This window comes from Callorhinchus milii, unplaced genomic scaffold (genome assembly GCF_018977255.1).
Source record: "Callorhinchus milii isolate IMCB2004 unplaced genomic scaffold, IMCB_Cmil_1.0 Scaffold1, whole genome shotgun sequence".
NCBI lineage: Eukaryota > Metazoa > Chordata > Chondrichthyes > Chimaeriformes > Callorhinchidae > Callorhinchus > Callorhinchus milii.
The window spans coordinates 30261284-30280412 of record NW_024704742.1 but is presented as its reverse complement, the minus strand read 5'-3'; the positions used below and the strand labels follow the sequence as shown (position 1 = coordinate 30280412).

Here is a 19129-nt window from a genome sequence, read left to right as displayed (position 1 = left end):
TACTCTCAGCTTTCTATCCTTCAACCACCTTTCTATCCAAATGACCATGTTTCCCCCTATTCCATGTGCCCCGAGTTTCTCTACTTCCATGCAGCACTTTACCAAATGCCTTTTGCAATTCCAAATATACAGCATCCAAGGCTAGATCTACATTTTCAGTTACACTTTCAGTCAATTTGCAGAGATTGGAAGAAACACAAATATAGGTTACTATTGAAAATTGTCAAGTTTACCTATACTCTATTCACAGCAAATGTAATAAGGCCCTCCAAAACAAAATGACTGAACAACCTAACAAATGCCAATTATCGAAAATGTGACATACCACATGCAGGAATGTGCCTGCCAGTGCCTCCCTGAGGCACTCATTCACTCTGACATAAACATTTATTCCTCTGTGAAACAAACATTGTGCATAAAGGTTTTACGTTGATTTGAAATAACATATAGTTGTCATCTTTCCGAGTTGAAAGTGGAAGAGCAAGGCAGCAAAACCTTGTGGCACAAGTTGGCAGCGTGTTGTTGGGGAACACATGGCAGAGGATTGAGATCATGGGAAAACCACCAAAATTTATAGCTTTCATATAGGTCGAGGGTGCAAAAGGATAGATGCAGGTTTTATCACAAGATCGAGTTCTCTTTTGAGTAGTTTAATATAATAGAACAGCTGCAACACTATTATAATGGCAGCACTATTTTTAGAGCAGTGAAGTCAGGCTTCAGAGTTGCATGCATACCATGTGTTAAATCAGGGAAAGCACAGCTTTGCATGCGCTCACTTAAAGCCCGCGGTTCAAAGTCTGCTCAGCGGGGTCAGACTGTCAGCAAACAGTCTGATGGCAGTCGATTCGTTACTATCCTTAGAAACTTAAAAATATGTCAATTTAACTAAAGATTGAGACCTTAATACTGTGAACGATGAGAGTATCTGACAGTATAGTGCTGAGTGGTCCTAACTTTGGTCTGCCGCGGGCTGGATTCCCTATTTGAGAAAGCAAATTTTGTGCATCCCTTCCAGAAACATAACAATGTTTAAACAGCACCTTTTTCATGTTGGCATGACATATCAAAGCACTTGACACTGTCAGCTGGCGCCTGAGTTGGGGATGGGAGCTGAGGGAGGTGGGATGGGGAGGGCAAAAGATGACCGAAAGTGTGGTCAGTTACGTCTTGATCTGCCTTGAAAGTGGTGAGGTAGGCAGTCAGAGGGACTTCAGGAAAGGACCTCCAGAGAGCGGGTGGGTGGGGGCAAAATGGCGATGTTGGGGCAGATGGGGTGGTGGGGGGGGACATAAAGCAAGCTGGTATTTTCTCTGCAAAAGGAACATCCAGGTCAGGGGGTCGCAGAGGGGGGTTGGAATGAAGGACGTAGAAAAGTTTTTCACTGGGGAAAGAGGGAGCTTTCTGTGAGGAAACTGCATGGGACCTCATTCGGTGTCTGTGCTCGAACCCCCCTCCCCACCCACCGCGATGGCCGAAGGAAGCTCCGATTGGTGTACTGAGTGAACCATGGAACACTGGCCTCAATTCTCCTCTCTCTCTCTCTCTCTCAGAATCCCTCATCCCTCTCACACTCTCTCCCATCTCAATTGCTCAAACCTCTCCTCCTCACACTCTCAATTACTCTCTCTCCCTCTCCCACCACTCTAACCCCTCACGCACTCAAATCACTCCCTCGCTCTGCTCTCTTCTCCTGTCTTTCTCATTCCCCCTTTCCCACCTCTCTCACTTTCCTTCCCAATCCTCCTCTCTCCCAATCAGCCGGGCGGTTCACTATCTGCAGTGGCAGGAGCCGGGGGTTATTAAGGACACGGTCGGTAAGAGACGCGCTTTCCTTCCTGACACACAGAAAACGTCAAGCACCTCACAACTTAACATAAAAAAAATTGCTTCTGAGAAAATTATTACCATAGCAAATTTCTCTAGCCAACGTAGGATTTGAGGCATTTCAATGTCCATATTTTGCAACATACCAGCCAGTCAGCCAGAAAACATTACTTCTATTGAGATGAATAACTGGACTGTATCAATGAAACAGCAAATTAAGTTTATTCAAGGGAGTTGGAGTTAAAGAAAGGGTCTATTAGACATGGTTTTAAAAACATACATTTGACACCACAGATGTTCAACCATTTATTTCAACGCATCACTTGAAGTCACGTTTTTAAATATAAAGTTACAAACCATCTTCTGAGTGTGCAATGCTTTGGCCCTACGATTCCTCATAGTGTGCATACCCACTTGCATATGTTCTCCCCAAATTCAGACCAGCAAATGTGTCACTGAAGCTTTTGGTCTCACTCTCAACCCCACTCTCTGTTTTATCCTCGACTTCCTCCTCGTCCTCTTCTTCATAGTCCTCATCGTCTTCGCAAAAGTCATCATCTTCACCAGTGTAGCCTCTTCCGGACCCCATATCTTTCCAGTAATTATTATAACCAGAAGCACCATCTTCTTCAGCTTCTGCCTGTCTACCAAACTTCACTGAACGAGCTAAAGGCAAAAGACAAGTGTCAGCTCAAACACTCTAAATTGATGTGGCATGTGTGCACGTGTGTGTGTCTGTGTAGGGGTGGGGCAGGGGGGGGGGAATCTCATTGCATACATTTTTTGCATCAAATCCAATATCCAGCATCATTATAATTCTTGGAATCCAAGCGGCTAAAGGCTACATTCTAATGCAAAACGCTTGTAGTTCATTCACTCCTTTGACAGCGATGAAGCTGCTCCGACAACAATAATTTTATTGTGATACATTAGGATGGGCCCTGGTCGAGCGCAGATTCAAGTCCACTGTGGGCCCCACTATACTGGAAGCACTGTACCTCTGGCTCCTTTGCTAAAAAAAAAGCTGAATTAAGGTTTGGCAAGTTACTACTGGTGTTACTTTCTGTGTGTTGAATGTTTGTGTAATGTACATGAAGCGTCTTGGATGTCACTTTCAGCATACATACAGACTAAGTGCAAGAAGCACTGCTGACAACACTGTCTGTGCACTGCTTGTGCACACTTTATGCAAGAAGCCCTACTGATATCACCTTGTGAAGGATGCACAGTTGCAAAGCTGTGCTATTTCTTCACAATTTATTTTAACACAACCTCTGAAATATTAGATCCAGTTAACCATGTCATAACAGGGTTGCCTGCATTTATTCTTTATCAGCTTCACTTTCATTCTAAATTATAATATCCCCAGTAACTCAAACAGTTAAGCATTGGACTCAGGACCACAAAGTTCAAATCCCAATGGCTCCGCTCAGTTCTTCAACCTATTCCTCACACTGATAATAAATGTGTCTGTGTGGGGTGGGGTGGGGGGGTGGGGGGTGGGGGTGATTGATATGGTAAGTTGCAGAACGATATCAACTTTGATGTAATTTTCATCTATTGAATGTCGCAACAATAAAAACCAAACAACCGGTGTAATGTCGAAAGTCCTTGACCGGGGGAGGGCAAGCAGACTGCTGGTCCCACTGCCCATTCACGGAGGCTTTGTTCCTCCACTCTTAGTTCAGTGCTTTGGCCACAAAAATAGGACAAAGCAGAGTCAGCTCCATTTGGTCCCACAATCTGCAGTGTTGCAGTATCATCACCAAAAGTAACACTCACTTTCTTGCAACATTTTAAGGGTATAATCCCATTTACAAAGTTGCCAATTCTAAAATAAAATATTGCAATTCTCCAAAATGATCTTGTTCTACCAGCTTGAGTTTACCAGAATGCGGACATCCTGTGGAACCCAGCTGCCCAAACTATAATACACTTGTGGTCAGTCAGCCGACTGCTCTTGTGAGTTGTAGTTGTGGTTGACCCACCTGCTTCCTATACACATAATGTAGAAAACAGTAAGTGACAGCAGCAATCAGCAGCCATCTGATGACCTAGAAGCAGGTCAGGGTCCATTTTTATCATGACGCAGTTATCACAAGGCATCTAATTTTATGGATCGAAACATCACACTATAACAATGTCGCTTTATAATTAGGGCTTCTAATTTTTGCGTAGTGCCTCCCTCCGCTCACAGACAAGCACATGTGCAGTGCCTCCCTACTCTCACATACAAAGGCTTTTTATATAAAAAGCGAAAGCCCCAAAAATCCCCAAATTTTGAACATCTACATAGAACTCAAAAGCTAAAATCGTCCCCCCAAATGAAATTAATGAACACCAAAAAACAGAAGCCCTAGAAATTTACAGCTCTTCAAGGAGTTGGGGAGGCCAACAAGCAGGGAGTTTGCGTAGTCGAGCCTGGATGTTATGAATGCATTTATGAGGGTCTTGGCGGCCTGCGGAGTGAGACAGTGGCGGAGCCGAGCAACACTGCAGAGGTGGGGAAAGGCAGAGCGGGTCGTGACACGGATGTGGGGTATGAGTGACAGCTGAGGGTCGAACAGGATGCAGGCTCTGAACACCACTATGGAATCCAAGGTCTAAATGCCATACAGTCAACACTATAGGATTTCTCAGTGATGTAAGACTCACTGCAGCATTGATGCTAATAAAGGAAATGTGGCTGACATCTCAACACAAATGATTTGAAGACATGGGTTTGGACAAGCCATTTAAAGTAGTAACTGAACTTACTGGACATGCTGAGATCCTTTGTCTCCTGCGTTTCATGACCACATTTAGGACAAGGAGGCGCTTTCCCCTTTTCCTGTTTGAAGACCTTGCTGCGAACATGGTCATCACAGTAACAAGCCTTTGAGAAAGGAAATGGAGCAGAAAGCTCACATCATACAGAAGCAAATTATATGGACTCATACTTCAATGTAAACAGCAATTCACAAAACAAATGTATCTACACAGAGGGGTCTAAATATCTGCAAAATGGACTTCCGAAAGACATCAAAGTATGAAACAAAAGGCCAAAGAGCAAAGCACCATCTTTCCAGCCCAATCTCAAAACTCTTTTTCAAGGCCTTCATAAATTCTAATTAGCCATTTACAAATTTTGTGGAAGTTAGGACTTAACCAGCTCATTACAACCAAATGACAATTTTCTGGTTTTCAAATTCTACTCACTCAACAGAAACACAAAACAGTTTCAGACAGTTTTACCTTACAACGTAGGCAGGAGTGCTGCCCCAGGCGATTACAAGAAATGCCTGTCGAGAAATTAAGATAAGATTGTAAGCAATATAACAACAACAATAATAAATAAATTATAAATGCACTCAAATTGCTGTGGGCCCTGTCAGCATCATATTTCCATTTCTGTGCCTCCTCTGAGAGACACTAACCATTCCATTTCTGTGCTGTATATTCTAATGTATTCCATACAAATATCTTCTGTTTGCTATCGTTCACCAAGAAGTGAACTGGAATGATCTGATTTGAGTTTACAGCGCCTTCAAATTAAAATTTGTGCAAGATTTTGGAAAATTCTTAAATTCAGTGTTAATTTGGAAGTTGGTGCTTTTAAGAACTGCAGCAAACTTAAGAACTTTCCAAAGCTCTACACAAATAATCTTAAGGCTAAACCAGACGCCAAGGATTTATATGTGGAGTCCTGTAGCTCAGTGATTAGAGCGCTTGCCTTGCAAGCGAGACACCTGGGTTCAATTCCAGGCAGGGCGAAACCTTGGGTAAGTTTCCTTATTCAATACTCCTAACAATAATCCCTCCAAAACAAAAACAATAATAAACTGGTCATTTTAAATCCACGACTGTATGTGGGACACTACTGTGCGCAATTGGCTGCCGCGTTTCGCCTACAAATATACGGTCAATTCACTTTACAGTATATTCTGTGAAGTGCTTTGAGACGTCTGGAAGACGTGAAAAGTGCTATATCAAATGCAAGGATTATTATTATTATTATGATGTCATCCAGTCTTTTTCGTTTAAAATAAACATTTTATTTGCGTTTTATTTTGATAAACAAGAAAACTGTCAATCTTACATATAAAACCAGCACTTTGGAACGTCCTCCCGACGTGAAAGGCGCTATACAAATGTAATTTTTTGTTGTTTTTGTACTTACACTTGAAGGTTTCAGCTTCCAAGACTTGGCAGCTTGCCTGGTGTTCAAACTGATCATCTTCACAGAGGAAGTTGTGGCAGAAAGAGCAGCGGAATATCCTTCCTCCTGTTTGGGTAACACGGAGAAGGTTGTAGACATGGCAGGGCAGTAAAAAGGCACTCAACGTTGGGAATACTATGAATTTTCTGAGGGTGAAAAGATGCCTCTCAGGACACATGAAAGTGATCTTTTATCCTTCTGACCTTCTTCAATTCATAATAGTACTTTAAATGGTTCACGTAGACTACAAAGAGCAACAAGCCCAGGCAGGTTTAAATACAAATGCACCATCTCTAAATTCCTCACTAAACTGTTAAATGACCAATGCAGAATGGATCATTTTGGAATTGGATAACCTACTCCCCAAATAACAAATTTATTTCAGAATAAGACACTACGATAACAACAACTTAAATTTTTATAGTGCCCTTCACACAGGTAGCGTCTCAGAACGGTTAACAGGGCCGTGGCTTGACGCTGAGCTGGAAAGGGAGGGGAAGTGACCAAAGTCACAGACGCAGAGAAAAGCCTTCAGGTGTGATTTAAAGATGGGGATAGGATAGAGGAATTTAGGCAATGAGTTTCAGTGATTTTGAGGTGTAGTGGCTGAAATAGAATAGTAAAGCATAGATGCAATAGTAAATCATAGATGCAATACACAATATGTTAATACATAGGAATAAACAGAATTATGAAGTATGCGGGACAGAAAAAAAATGCTAGTTGCCTGTCCTGAATATTGGTTCTTAATATTTAAAAATTATCCCATTCAAGGAATCCATTGCTTTGGAGTTGGATTAGATTTGGAGAAATACACCAGCAGAGACCTGATGATCTAAATCAGGGATGGCCAACTTGCCGTCATTGGCGCATTATACATGTGTAAAATAGTTATGCAGGCCCCTGGTCTAAATGGCCAGTTTCTGTGCTGAACCATGTTAAGAACTTGGCTGTTACAGTGGAGCTTCTTTTTAATGTAGCCCAGACATTATTGAAATTATCACTAGAATAAATAAGTAAAAAGGATTTTATAGACAAATATGTTTGGTGAAATGTATTAAATCATGTTGGAAAGCGTGCACTGCTTTCCAACGTGATTTAATAAGTTGTAAGAATTAAAAACAGCAAATTCTTTCATACACAGTCACTTCAACATAAACATGCTTTGCGTTTCCACTTTCTAAAACAAGGAAACAAATGTTTGAATATATCCTAATATTACAATATTTAACAAACAAACCAGCAACGAATTTAACCACATCTACATTTACTGATTCCTCATTTGCAGAAGGCAAATGCCATATTTCCTACTTAAATTCATTCTAAATTTGTCAACCGATATAGCTGTATTACATTGCTTTCTTCTGATTTAAATTTTCTAAATAATTAGCAGATAGTCAGAGTTGCACCCGCCATGATGAAGGGCTTAAGACTTTCATTTAAAATGAGCAAAATTAATAGCACTGTTGTAATACTGTATTCTTAACACTAAGCGCTGCTCTTCACATTACAACGTTTTATTGTCATACACTACTTGCACCACACTGTGGTGCATTGTATAAACTAAGCATACGATCTTGGAGGCTTTCATTGCCTGCCTTAAGTTGTGTTCATTCATCGGGAATTTTTGATCTACTCTGGACACAAACTCTGTTTGCAACCAAATATCTGCCATGGGTTTCACACAATGTAGTCTACATTTAAAGTACAAGTATGAACTGAAGAGAAGTCAGAAAGACAAAAGATCACTCAGCCCATCACCACCACCAAATTACATTTGTATTTATACATTTCACCAAACAACAACAACAACAACAACAACAAGATTTCATTTATAAACGCCTTTCACGTCAGGAGGACGTCCCACATATTTGTCTATAAAATCCTTTTTACTTATTTATTCTAGTTTACTTATTTATTGTAGTATTAATTTCAATAATGCCTGGGCTACATTAAAAAGAAGCTCCACTATAACAGCCAAGTTCTTAACATGGTTCAGCACAGAAACTGGCCATTTAGACCAGGGGCCTGCATAACTATTTTACACATGTATAATGCGCCAATAACGGCAAGTTGGCCATCCCTGATTTAGACCATCAGGTCTCTGCTGGTGTATTTCTCCAAATCTAATCCACTCCCCTTGTCCCGTGTCTGCCCCCCACCTCCCACCCTCACACCACCACCACCCATGTCTTTTAATATTTATCTTATTCAAGCTTATATCCAATTTGCTTTTTAAAACAATTCATGAATTCCTCAACAAAAGTGTGACATTCATCATGTTTCATAAAGACAAAGGGACGATTGAGAAACTGGGAGGAGGGATGAAGTGGAATAGGGACATTTTCCCACATGATGTCATCCACACTCAGTAATACTCTGATTTCTATTTAAAATATGTGCCTAACAACAACAGTTTCCATTTATATATTTTATATTGTAAGGCTTTTCAGCATACATCTATCATAAACAAATTGTGCAAAAATCTACCTTATTTTAGAGGGGAAAGTCTTACCATGATCCCACACACTTCTCTCACACTCAATGCAATCAGCATCTGTAAGGGGGCAGATACAGGCATGTGTGCTTAGACACTTCCTCCCGTGGCATATCCAGGCTTCGCAGAAATCACAAATTGCTCCCTGGAGGAAAGAAAATGCAACAGTCGTTCAGCTTTAGTTTAACATGTAATTCATGTTTACCATTTCTAACAAAATGACTATATTGCTTTGTTGGCTTCAGAGTTGCCAGCCAAATTGGCAAAACTCAACAAACCACAGCCGGAATCACTTCCATAATGTGGCAAACACTCCTGCATTCGCCACTTATGCAGTTTTACATATGAATTCATGTCTACCGTTTTTGTAATCTTCATCAGTAGAACCTTGACTAACAATTCTTGTTCTTTTGGGCCATCTTCCTTTCACAGGCAGCTAAAGTCAAATCTGCATTAAAAATGTGCTAAGTCAATACAGAAATGAAGTTAAACTGAGATAACGAAACACGTGAACATCATCGACACACACATTTCCAACTTCTGTTAACGAAGGACAAAAATACAGATGATGTGAGTGCATTGTCTGACACTGGATATTCCATGTAATACAACCGTAAGGGAAATTCCTCTGATTATCCTGTTTAATACTCTACTGAATACTCACCACCATGGCAAGTCCTGTACTGTAGACGCCAGGGTGCCTTACAACGCAATCAGAAGTCTTTAACATACATTTTGTTTTTCCTATGAACAAAAACAAAGGAGCAATTTAAAAGTTCATGTTCTTTTTAAAATAAAATATTATCAACAATTGAAATGATTCCTAAAAGAGACAATAAGTCTCCAAATATTGTTTTCCATCTCCACCACAATAGAATCTATAAAATTATTCAGGCCCACAAAATCTCCTTAGAATGATGCTCTTTAAAGCAAATTCACAAGTTATTTTTCTTGTATCTGCCTTTTACCTGATACCCATTTGGCAAGAATCTAAAATTTGCAACATTTCCAGTTAGCACCTACTCATAGATGTAACCCAACTTCAAGAAAAACAAAAGCCCCATAAAGGGCGAGTCTGAAAGCAAGAAAAGCCCATGAAATGCATGTATCATTTGAACATTACAACCAGGACTTCACTGAGTTGGAAGTCATCAGTGGGACTTTAGGCAAATAATTTTGTTTTAAAAATTCAGGATTCACACAACTCCGATGCTACGCAAACCAACACCAAACAGAGTACAGCATCTTCCAGCACACTGTCCTTCTAACTAAATGCAACCACTACAGAGAAGTACTTTCTGATCAATATATCACTTACCACAGTGCGCACATGTCGGTAACTTCTGTATCGAACTGCAGAAGTAACAAAAGGCTCGGTTCTTCTGCCGTCTGAAAGTGAGCAAGGGAAACAAATAGTATTAGCTCCTGAAAATCAATAAGCACCTGCTGTAGGTACACTGCAGAACACTTCCATATGAATCTTAAAGTATGTACAATATTTAACTGCGTTCCAGATTTCAGTGTATTTTATTATTAAGTCACTGTATTTGATTATCATTATTTTTAAAACAGTCACTGAAAATTAAAGTATTTCTGGCTTCAATATTTGATCTTCTGGAGAAAACCACGATCATTTTGATATCATAGGACATATAGTACATGCAACAGATACAAAATACAGGATAACACATTATACCCTACGTGACAAAGGCAAATCCTATAAACTGTTTTCTATCACAGTAGGAAATATAGCAAGAATAATAATTGTAGGTTACTGCTCACCTTTGGCATTTATCACATTCCTGTTTTAAAAGAAAAGAAAGAGTGTGTGAATCACAGGCCGCCGAAACCCTCATAAACACATTCATAACATCAAGGCTTGACTAGGCAAACTATTGCTTGTCGGCCTCCCCAACTCCTCCCTCCATAGGCTGCAGATGATCCAGAACTCTGCAGCCCGTGTGCTCTCCTGCACTAGGCTCCGTGACCCTATCACCCCCATCCTCGCTCGACTCCACTGGCTTCCCATCACAGAGGATACAGTTCAAGATCATGGTCTCACCTTCAAAGCCCTCCATGGTCTTGCTCCCCCCTTCCTCTGCGACCTCCTAACTCCCCTACCATGCTGCCCGCTCCCTCCACTCAGCGAGCTCCGGCCTGCTTCACGTCCCCCGCCTCGCCCGCCCCACCATTGGTGGGCAGGCCTTCTGCCACTCTGCCCCCACCCTCTGGAAATCCATCTTGCAGTCCCTCCCTTGCCTCCTTCAAAACCCATCTCAAGACCCTCCTCTTCGACCGTGCTTTCGATCACCCCGCTTCCCTCCCTGCCCTCACCAATTCTGAACCCCAGCTCAGGTTCGAAACTCTGACTGTCCAGCTCCTTGGGAAGTCCTCTCGACATGAAAAGCGCTATGCAAATGTAATTTTGTTATTGTTCTTGCATTGTTGGAGGTGTCGTTAAACATTAAACCGAGGTCCCATTTGCTTATTTAAGGGGACGTTAAAGATCCCATGGCACGATTCGAAAAGAGAAAGGAGATTCTCTCTCCTGGTGTTCTGGCCAGCAATCCCCTAATAGGTCATTCACTTCACTGCATTCACTCACAAAACAATCACTGCACTTTAAAGTATATCCTTGAAGCAATTAGGAGTGTGCTCCCGATGTGATAGGTGCTATACAAAATGTCCCCACCCGCCCCGGCACTCCCAAGAGCTCGGAATCGTGAATGAGAACTGTTTGGACATAGTCAGCTACACTGGGATTTTGTTGTCAATGAACAGAAACAAGAATCATTCTCCTCTTCTCACTGTGATCCGAAGGATTCGTACCAGTGAGTGATATCAAGGCAGTTACCTGATTTTGCTTTGCCAAAAAGAATTGACTGCTGTGACGCCACCCTTGCCATATTCGTCCACAAATATACAGTCAATTCACTTTACAGTCTATTCTGTGAAGCGCTTTGAGACATCGAGAAGACGTGAAAAGCGCTACATCAAATGCAAGGATTATTATTATTATTATCAGGGTGCTGAGCGACAGGTAAGTAAGTACATGTATGTCAGAGCCCTCCCTCTCTCCCTGCAGTCACTTTCAAGTCACAACTGATGCAAAGCACGACTGGGTTAAAAGGAAGAAAAATCAGCCAGGAACTCCTGGTGTCTGGTGTTTGTTTGTACATGTAGGGTGAGGAAAGGATCATGGTTAGCGATGATGCTCCCAGTCAAATAAATTGCCTGCCAAATCTCACTGTCAAGACTCAGACATGAGCAACCAGCATGAGTAGAATCCCCAGCACACAAAAAAAGTTGTCAAAAGCCTTCAGGAATCAAAGGCCTTCAGGAAAGTGGCACTTGATTCAAGTTTTACAAATCGATGAGCTACAAGTCACACCCCATGAAAAAAAGTAAGTCAGTTCTTCCCCAGCCCCCAAAGTAAATTTTATAAGTGCCTTATTGTACAAGAGGGAGTATTTAACTTAACACAGACAACCTGCAGGAGGCTTGTTTCCTGGCAATAGCAAAATCATGTGTACAATTCCGTGCTGCACATCCTTCTTCTCAAATATTTGCGCTCTCAGTCTGCTCTTCCCAACAGAAACTGAACTTGTTTATGAAGGGCCTTTCACTTTGGGAGGACGTCCCAAGGCACTGCAGGGCAGTGAAGAGTTTGGATCCAAACTGGGGGGGGTACAGCCATCCTATGGCAGCAAACTACACAGAAACATCGGCCAGGGTCTGGCAGAGCTGAGCTGAGCTGTGCTGTCCTGAGCTGTCCTGTGCTGTGCTGAGCTGTGCTGTCCTGAGCTGTCCTGTCCTGTGCTGAGTTGTGCTGTCCTGTGCTGTGCTGTCCTGAGCTGTGCTGTCCTGTGTTGAGCTGTGCTGTGTTGTGCTGTGCTGAGCTGTCCTGTGCTGAGCTGAGCTGTCCTGTGCTGAGCTGTGCTGTCCTGTGCTGAGCTGTCCTGTGCTGTCCTGTGCTGAGCTGTGCTGTCCTGAGCTGTGCTGTCCTGTGCTGTCCTGTGCTGAGCTGTCCTGTGCTGAGCTGTCCTGAGCTGTCCTGTGCTGAGCTGTGCTGAGCTGTGCTGTGCTGTCCTGTGCTGAGCTGTATGAGCTGAGCTGTCCTGTCCTGTCCTGAGCTGTCCTGAGCTGTCCTGTGCTGAGCTGTGCTGTCCTGTCCTGAGCTGTGCTGTCCTGTGCTGTGCTGAGCTGTCCTGTCCTGAGCTGTCCTGTGCTGTCCTGTGCTGTGCTGTCCTGTGCTGAGCTGTATGAGCTGAGCTGTCCTGTCCTGTCCTGAGCTGAGCTGTCCTGAGCTGAGCTGTGCTGTCCTGTCCTGTGCTGAGCTGTGCTGTCCTGTGCTGTGCTGAGCTGAGCTGTCCTGAGCTGTCCTGTGCTGAGCTGTGCTGTGCTGTCCTGTCCTGTGCTGTCCTGTCCTGAGCTGAGCTGTCCTGAGCTGTCCTGTGCTGAGCTGTCCTGTGCTGAGCTGTCCTGTCCTGCCCTGTGCTGAGCTGAGCTGTCCTGAGCTGAGCTGTGCTGTCCTGTCCTGTGCTGAGCTGTGCTGTCCTGTGCTGAGCTGTCCTGTGCTGAGCTGTCCTGTCCTGCCCTGTGCTGAGCTGAGCTGTCCTGAGCTGTCCTGTGCTGAGCTGTGCTGTGCTGTCCTGTGCTGTCCTGTCCTGAGCTGAGCTGTCCTGAGCTGTCCTGTGCTGAGCTGTCCTGTGCTGAGCTGTCCTGTCCTGTCCTGTGCTGAGCTGTGCTGTCCTGTCCTGTCCTGTGCTGTCCTGAGCTGAGCTGTCCTGAGCTGTCCTGTGCTGTCCTGTGCTGAGCTGTCCTGTGCTGTCCTGCCCTGTGCTGAGCTGTCCTGTGCTGAGCTGTGCTGAGCTGTCCTGTGCTGTCCTGCCCTGTGCTGAGCTGTCCTGTGCTGAGCTGTGCTGTGCTGTCCTGTCCTGTGCTGTCCTGTCCTGTGCTGAGCTGTGCTGTGCTGTGCTGTCCTGTGCTGTCCTGTGCTGAGCTGTCCTGTGCTGAGCTGTGCTGTGCTGTCCTGTCCTGTGCTGTCCTGTCCTGTCCTGTCCTGTGCTGTCCTGAGCTGAGCTGTCCTGAGCTGTCCTGTGCTGTCCTGTGCTGAGCTGTCCTGTCCTGTGCTGAGCTGTGCTGTGCTGTCCTGTCCTGTCCTGTCCTGAGCTGAGCTGTCCTGTGCTGTCCTGTCCTGTCCTGTGCTGTGCTGTCTGTGCTGAGCTGTCCTGTGCTGTCCTGTCCTGTCCTGTCCTGTCCTGTGCTGAGCTGTGCTGTCCTGTCCTGCCCTGTCCTGCCCTGAGCTGAGCTGGCGGGCCCGGGCTCACCATGCTGATATTGCAGGGATGTTTCGCCACGTCCACGTTGTCCCGGGCCGCTCGACTCAACTTTTCGCGGACGCGCCGACTCTCAGCCTTCTTCCGCGCGCCGGTCTTCTTCTTGGGCATCCTGGAGGGCGGGAGGAGAGGGAGAGAGGGGGAGAGGGAGGGAGTGAGTGAGGGAGTGAGAGAGGGGGGGAGCACTGGCCGCTGACAGTCACTCTCTCGGGCTCTCAGCTCTCGCGCCGGACCCCGCGCCGCGTCGCACTCCGCGCGGCGTCGCACGACCACTTCCGGCGCGCACTCGTGACAGCCCGAGCCGTCGCGCTGCGCACGCGCGGCCGAGCATGCGCGGGAGGGGAGGGGGGGGGGCGCGCTCCCGCGTGGCCGTCACGTGGTTCCCCCCCTCCCAGTCTGTCTCAGGTCACTGAGTGGGGGGGGAAGGGGGGAGTCACACACACACACACACACACGCACACGCGTGTGGAAACGCATCACCGTGTTTAAGGGCATCCAAACCGGACTGAGTCCCGATGCGTTCCACCCGCGGTTGGAAATTCCCCGCGGTTTGGAATGGAATAATAATAATAATAATAATAATAATAACAATCCTTGCATTTGATATAGCGCTTTTCACGTCCGGAGGACGTCCCAAAGCGCTTCACAGAACACACTGTAAAGTGAATTGACTGTATATTTGAGGGCGAACGCGGCAGCCAATTGCGCACAGCAATGTCCCACAAACAGTCGTAGATTGAAAATGACCAATTTATTATTGTTTTTGGTTTTGGAGGGATTATTATTAGGCTCTGTGTGGAGTAAGGAAACTTGCCCAAGGTTTCGCCCTCTGCCTGGAATTGAACTCGGGTCTCTCGCTTGCAAAGCGAGTGCTCTAACCACTGAGCTACAGGACTCCATAATAACGGTAACCGCCTGCAGTTTTGATTATGGCGCCTTATCGCGTCTTCTCAACGACCCAAAGAGCGCTTCGCGGAACAGACCGCAAAGTGCCCCGACTCTCTGTTTGTGTGGGAGAAAATGCGGCAGCCAATTGCCCGCAGCAGCGTCCCGCCAACAGTCGTGGGTTGAAATGACCCAATTCTTTTTTTTTTGGAGGGATTATTGTCAGGCGTGTGGAGTCAGGAAACTTGCCCGAGGATTCGCCCTCTGCCGGGAATCGAACCCGGGTCTCTCGCTTGCAAAGCGAGTGCTCTAACCACCGAGCGACGGGACTCCCAATTTGTTATATTTATGCAGGAGTGGCAAACAGGATTTGGGGGGGGATTCATACGTGTCAGGTGGCTGACACACTATGCTTAAGATTGAAATTTACACACTTGAAAATTGCTCTGTCTTAGAATGAAGTGAGTGAGCAGTCAACTTGTTACTATTATTAGTATTATTAAGGAATGTGCAGTCTTATTATTCTCTCCCAGGACATAACCTGCTTTATGTCCTGCTGCTTGTTCAGCCAGGACCACACTACCTGCTACGGCTTTGACTTGCAGGGTTAACAGGAGCTGAGTAGGAAGAATCCCTGCCCCCGGACTCCCCCTCCAAACTCCTACTGATTTTGTCATGTGTAAAAAAAACTAAAATGACCAAAACAAATGATATTTTTTTTAAAAATCTAATTGCATTGTTAGCAACTCATAGGCTATTCATCCAATTGGTCTTTATGACACATTTAGATAACTTATAATGTTGGAAGCAGTAGTGTAGTGACTATGTATAGCATTTGAGGCAAACACCAGATGCTATTTTGTGCAATAGCAGCATCCACAAATATGCAGAAGGTATATGAATGCTGGTACCTGGCCCCTGTGGCTATTATTTATATGTGAGCCAAGATAGTGAGTGAGACTTACCAAGCTATTCAGTGATGAAGGACATAACGGTTAAGTCCAGTCCTGTTGTCATCCAGCATACATGTACACATTATAGAGCACAGTTGATCAGATAGCAATCAGAGTGAGAATTCTGCCTGATTTTGCCCCACGCAACTCAGAAAACTTGGGACCAATTGTGGCTGCCCTGGTGTTTACATCCAACTCAGCATAGACTCAGAATCAGCCAAATCATATCTGCAGCCTTCTGGTCGGCATGATTCAGTACTACACCTAATTGTGCCTTGACCTACTCGGCCTTTGGATAACCCTGAGGAATAACACCTACCCCCAAACAAAACTTATTTGATAGACATTCTGATATTTTAAAAATCTTGTATTATATTGATTAAACTCACCTACAAAATGCAGTCACTACACTTTAATCCTTGAATTTGATATAGCGCTTTTCACGTTTTCTAGACATCTTAAAGCGCTTCACAGAATATACTGTAAAGTGAATTGACTGCATTTTTGTGGGCGAAACACGGCAGACAATTGCATACAGCAGTGTCCCACAAACAGTTCTGGATTGAAGTGACCAAATTATTATTGTTTTTTTTCTTGAGGGATTATTATCAGACGTGTGGAATAAGGAAACTTGCCCAAGGTTTCGCCCTGCCGGGAATTGAACCCACGTCTCTCGCTTGTGAGGCAAGTGCTCTGACCACTGAGCTACAGGACACCATGGTGAAATGCTTTGAGATATCCTTTCAACATGACAGGTCCTATATTAAATGCAAGGATTAATATTATTACAAGGTCGACATGGTTGTTTGGATCCCAAGATGCGTTGTTTATTTATGCCTTTATCTCTTTTGAGAGAGTACCAGACAACTGTCTACCTTTTGCTGTGTCATTCTACATCAAAAATCTACAGGGTGTCCACAAAGTCCTAGTGTCCCTATTTTGTTTCGTTTTTCTTCTTAACATGAATTTTTATTTTCTGTTGCAGATGAGTCGAGTGTAACAATGTCTGATACCAGTAACCTCCTCGTCACTCTATCCATGTTACGGAAGATATTGAAAATGATGATGCTTACATCGATACTCTGGACGTCTAAATACAGGTAAACACTTGTACTGAATACAATTAAGCACTTCCAAATACAATTATCATCATTCTTCCTCATGTTTCAGTTGTTGGTCAGCGTACAATAGAAAAAAAACTTAGCGGTAATAGGACTTTAGAAGCTGACACTGGACATTATATAAGCAATGACTTAGATTGGACTTGGCTATGATGCCATTAATTACAGAACAGTCTGTCAAGAAGCACTCACTACCTAGGCTCCCACAAAGATTGGCCACATGACACTATATTGTATATATTAATGTATACATGAATATTAATAATTATAATTAATTTAAAAGGGGAAGAAAGTTGATTTACTGACAAATGTGAGATCTAACATCATGAGGCACCTGGAAACTGCCTTTTTTTGTGAGTGAGCTGCTGGTAATATAATATATAATAATCCTTGCCTTTGATATAGCCTTATTACGTTGTCAAGCCGCCTCAAGGCACTTCACAGAATCTTACTGTGAAGTGTCGTGACTGCATATTTCTGAACAGGATATTTTTAGAGCTGCCTGCTGCTTTGAGATATCTGCTAAATGTTATTGCTGTTTACCCCTAAAGGAACGCTAGATGGCTCTGTTGCTGTGAAAGATGGCCATGCAGAAGGTGCTACCAAAGTAGGCTGTCATTTATTCTGCGTATGCCATCAAATGCACTCCACATTACTCAACGTTTGGTATGACTCATGACCTGCCAGTTTAGATAACTCTTGTGTGCTGGAAATGTACAGAATCCAGTACTTTATTTTAAATGATCTCTGTCTACATGTGTCAACATTCTTTGTTGATGTTCAAGTTTCAGCAGCTAGCCAGGAAAACTATATACTTTAATTTTTAATCCATAGATGGTTTTTGAAAGCTGATCAACTTTTCCAGAGCTGATCAAAATGTTGAAAATACTAATTGAAATTCCTGACAACTCCTTTCCCAGCAATTTTTCTGATAGATTTTAGAAAGGGAACGGGGTACATCGTGGTAGCGATAGTGGAGGGAGTCTCCTAACAAAGTTTACAATTTGAGATGATATATCTGATGTAACAGAGTTTAAGTGATATTCCCAAAGCCAGGAATAACTACAGGCCCTAATCCTTACTCAGTTGAAAATATGAAGTCGCTCTTAGCATCTACCGACCACCCTCCCCTTGTGGTAGGGGGTAAGTAAGGTCTTCTCAGAGCCAAGGTGGTTCCAATGTGACAAGTTTGGTAATGGAACGCCAGAATCAAGGCAACCCTCTGTAGTGGTCTCGATAACCCAGTTCCTGAGCCAGACAGGTCTGCGACACTCCAGACCACTGCTGATGACAGCCCAACCAGCCTGGCTCATCAGCACAACTTTGGAAGGGCAGATTCGTCATTGGGGGCAGGGATCCTTCCCACTCAACAACAACAACAACAACAGCATATTGCATTTATATATCGCCCTCCACGTAGGGTAGCGTCTCTTAGTTCTAATGTGTAGGTTGTTCCTAGCTGGACAAACAACTTGAAGCTTGCCAGACCCTGCTCACCATGGCAACCTATGTTGTTAAACTGCAGCAGTATCTCAGAACACACTCTGGTGTCCCCAAGCCTTGGCTCTTGCCAAACCTGTGCCTAAAATGCTTCAGAATAAAGTACGTAAGGTGCGTCCCTCCAGGGAGAGAGTGTGCATTTCATTCCTGTGGGTGACATACATACATGGAGCTCTGTGATTTACATAACCTTAAGCATGGTGATGTGTTTCAGCACGTGTCAGACATCGGCTGACCAAAGATAAAAAGGAATCACTCTTGAATCTGCAAAACCTGTGGTCAAAGCCATTCTCCAGAGGTCAAAAGGGGTAGTTAGCCCAAAACCTGACATGAAGACAGATTTTAAAGGCACGTTCCAACCATGTTCTCTGACCATTGCATAATTATCACATTGCATACTGTATTTTCCCCACCTAATCTCAACTCTTCCTTTATAGCTACTACAAATCAAGTCTGAAGAGTCAGGCCCATCGTTTGAACCACACCCATGCAAAGAATGGTTCAGCTTCATGTTTAAACTTGCAGCACAATCCATTTATCCTTATTATATGGAACGCTACAGCAACGAATCCAATCGACAAAGATTTATCCACTGCACCTTGACTAGGGAACACTTCTAATGTCATAAAACCGAGGTCCCATCTGTCTCTTCAGTTGACGTTAAAGATCCCATGGCACGATTTGAAAAGAGAAGGGAGTTTCTCTGGTGTCCTGACCAGCAATCCCCCAAATAAAATTGGTCACTCACTTTATTATAATAATAATAATAATAATAATCATTGCATTTGATATAGCGTTTTTCAAGTCTT

The 19129-nt window shown here is 43.9% G+C and overlaps 1 protein-coding gene across 1 annotated transcript; it reads right to left on the bottom strand.

Annotated features, from left to right (window-relative positions):
- Positions 1-2030: 2030 nt before the first annotated feature.
- znf330 (zinc finger protein 330) lies at positions 2031-14008 on the bottom strand. Its single transcript, XM_042342748.1, has 9 exons — positions 13853-14008; positions 10305-10324; positions 9841-9911; positions 9187-9266; positions 8541-8667; positions 5987-6091; positions 5062-5108; positions 4585-4702; positions 2031-2493 (listed from the first exon to the last, which is right to left on the bottom strand). Exons 1-9 carry the CDS (start codon positions 13970-13972, stop codon positions 2213-2215), a joined length of 969 nt encoding a protein of 322 aa, XP_042198682.1. The 5' UTR covers positions 13973-14008; the 3' UTR covers positions 2031-2212.
- Positions 14009-19129: the final 5121 nt, after the last annotated feature.

Bases quoted from the DNA above. Each gene is read 5' to 3' on its own strand.
- znf330 (XM_042342748.1), bottom strand. From the start codon at position 13,972: ATGCCCAAGAAGAAGACCGGCGCGCGGAAGAAGGCTGAGAGTCGGCGC. The intron at 8,668-9,186 runs GTGAGTATTCAG...TCTTTCCTCCAG, and splicing joins GTACAGGACTTGCCATGGTG to GGAGCAATTTGTGATTTCTG. The intron at 5,109-5,986 runs GTAAGTACAAAA...ATTTCTCGACAG, and splicing joins GGAAGCTGAAACCTTCAAGT to GCATTTCTTGTAATCGCCTG.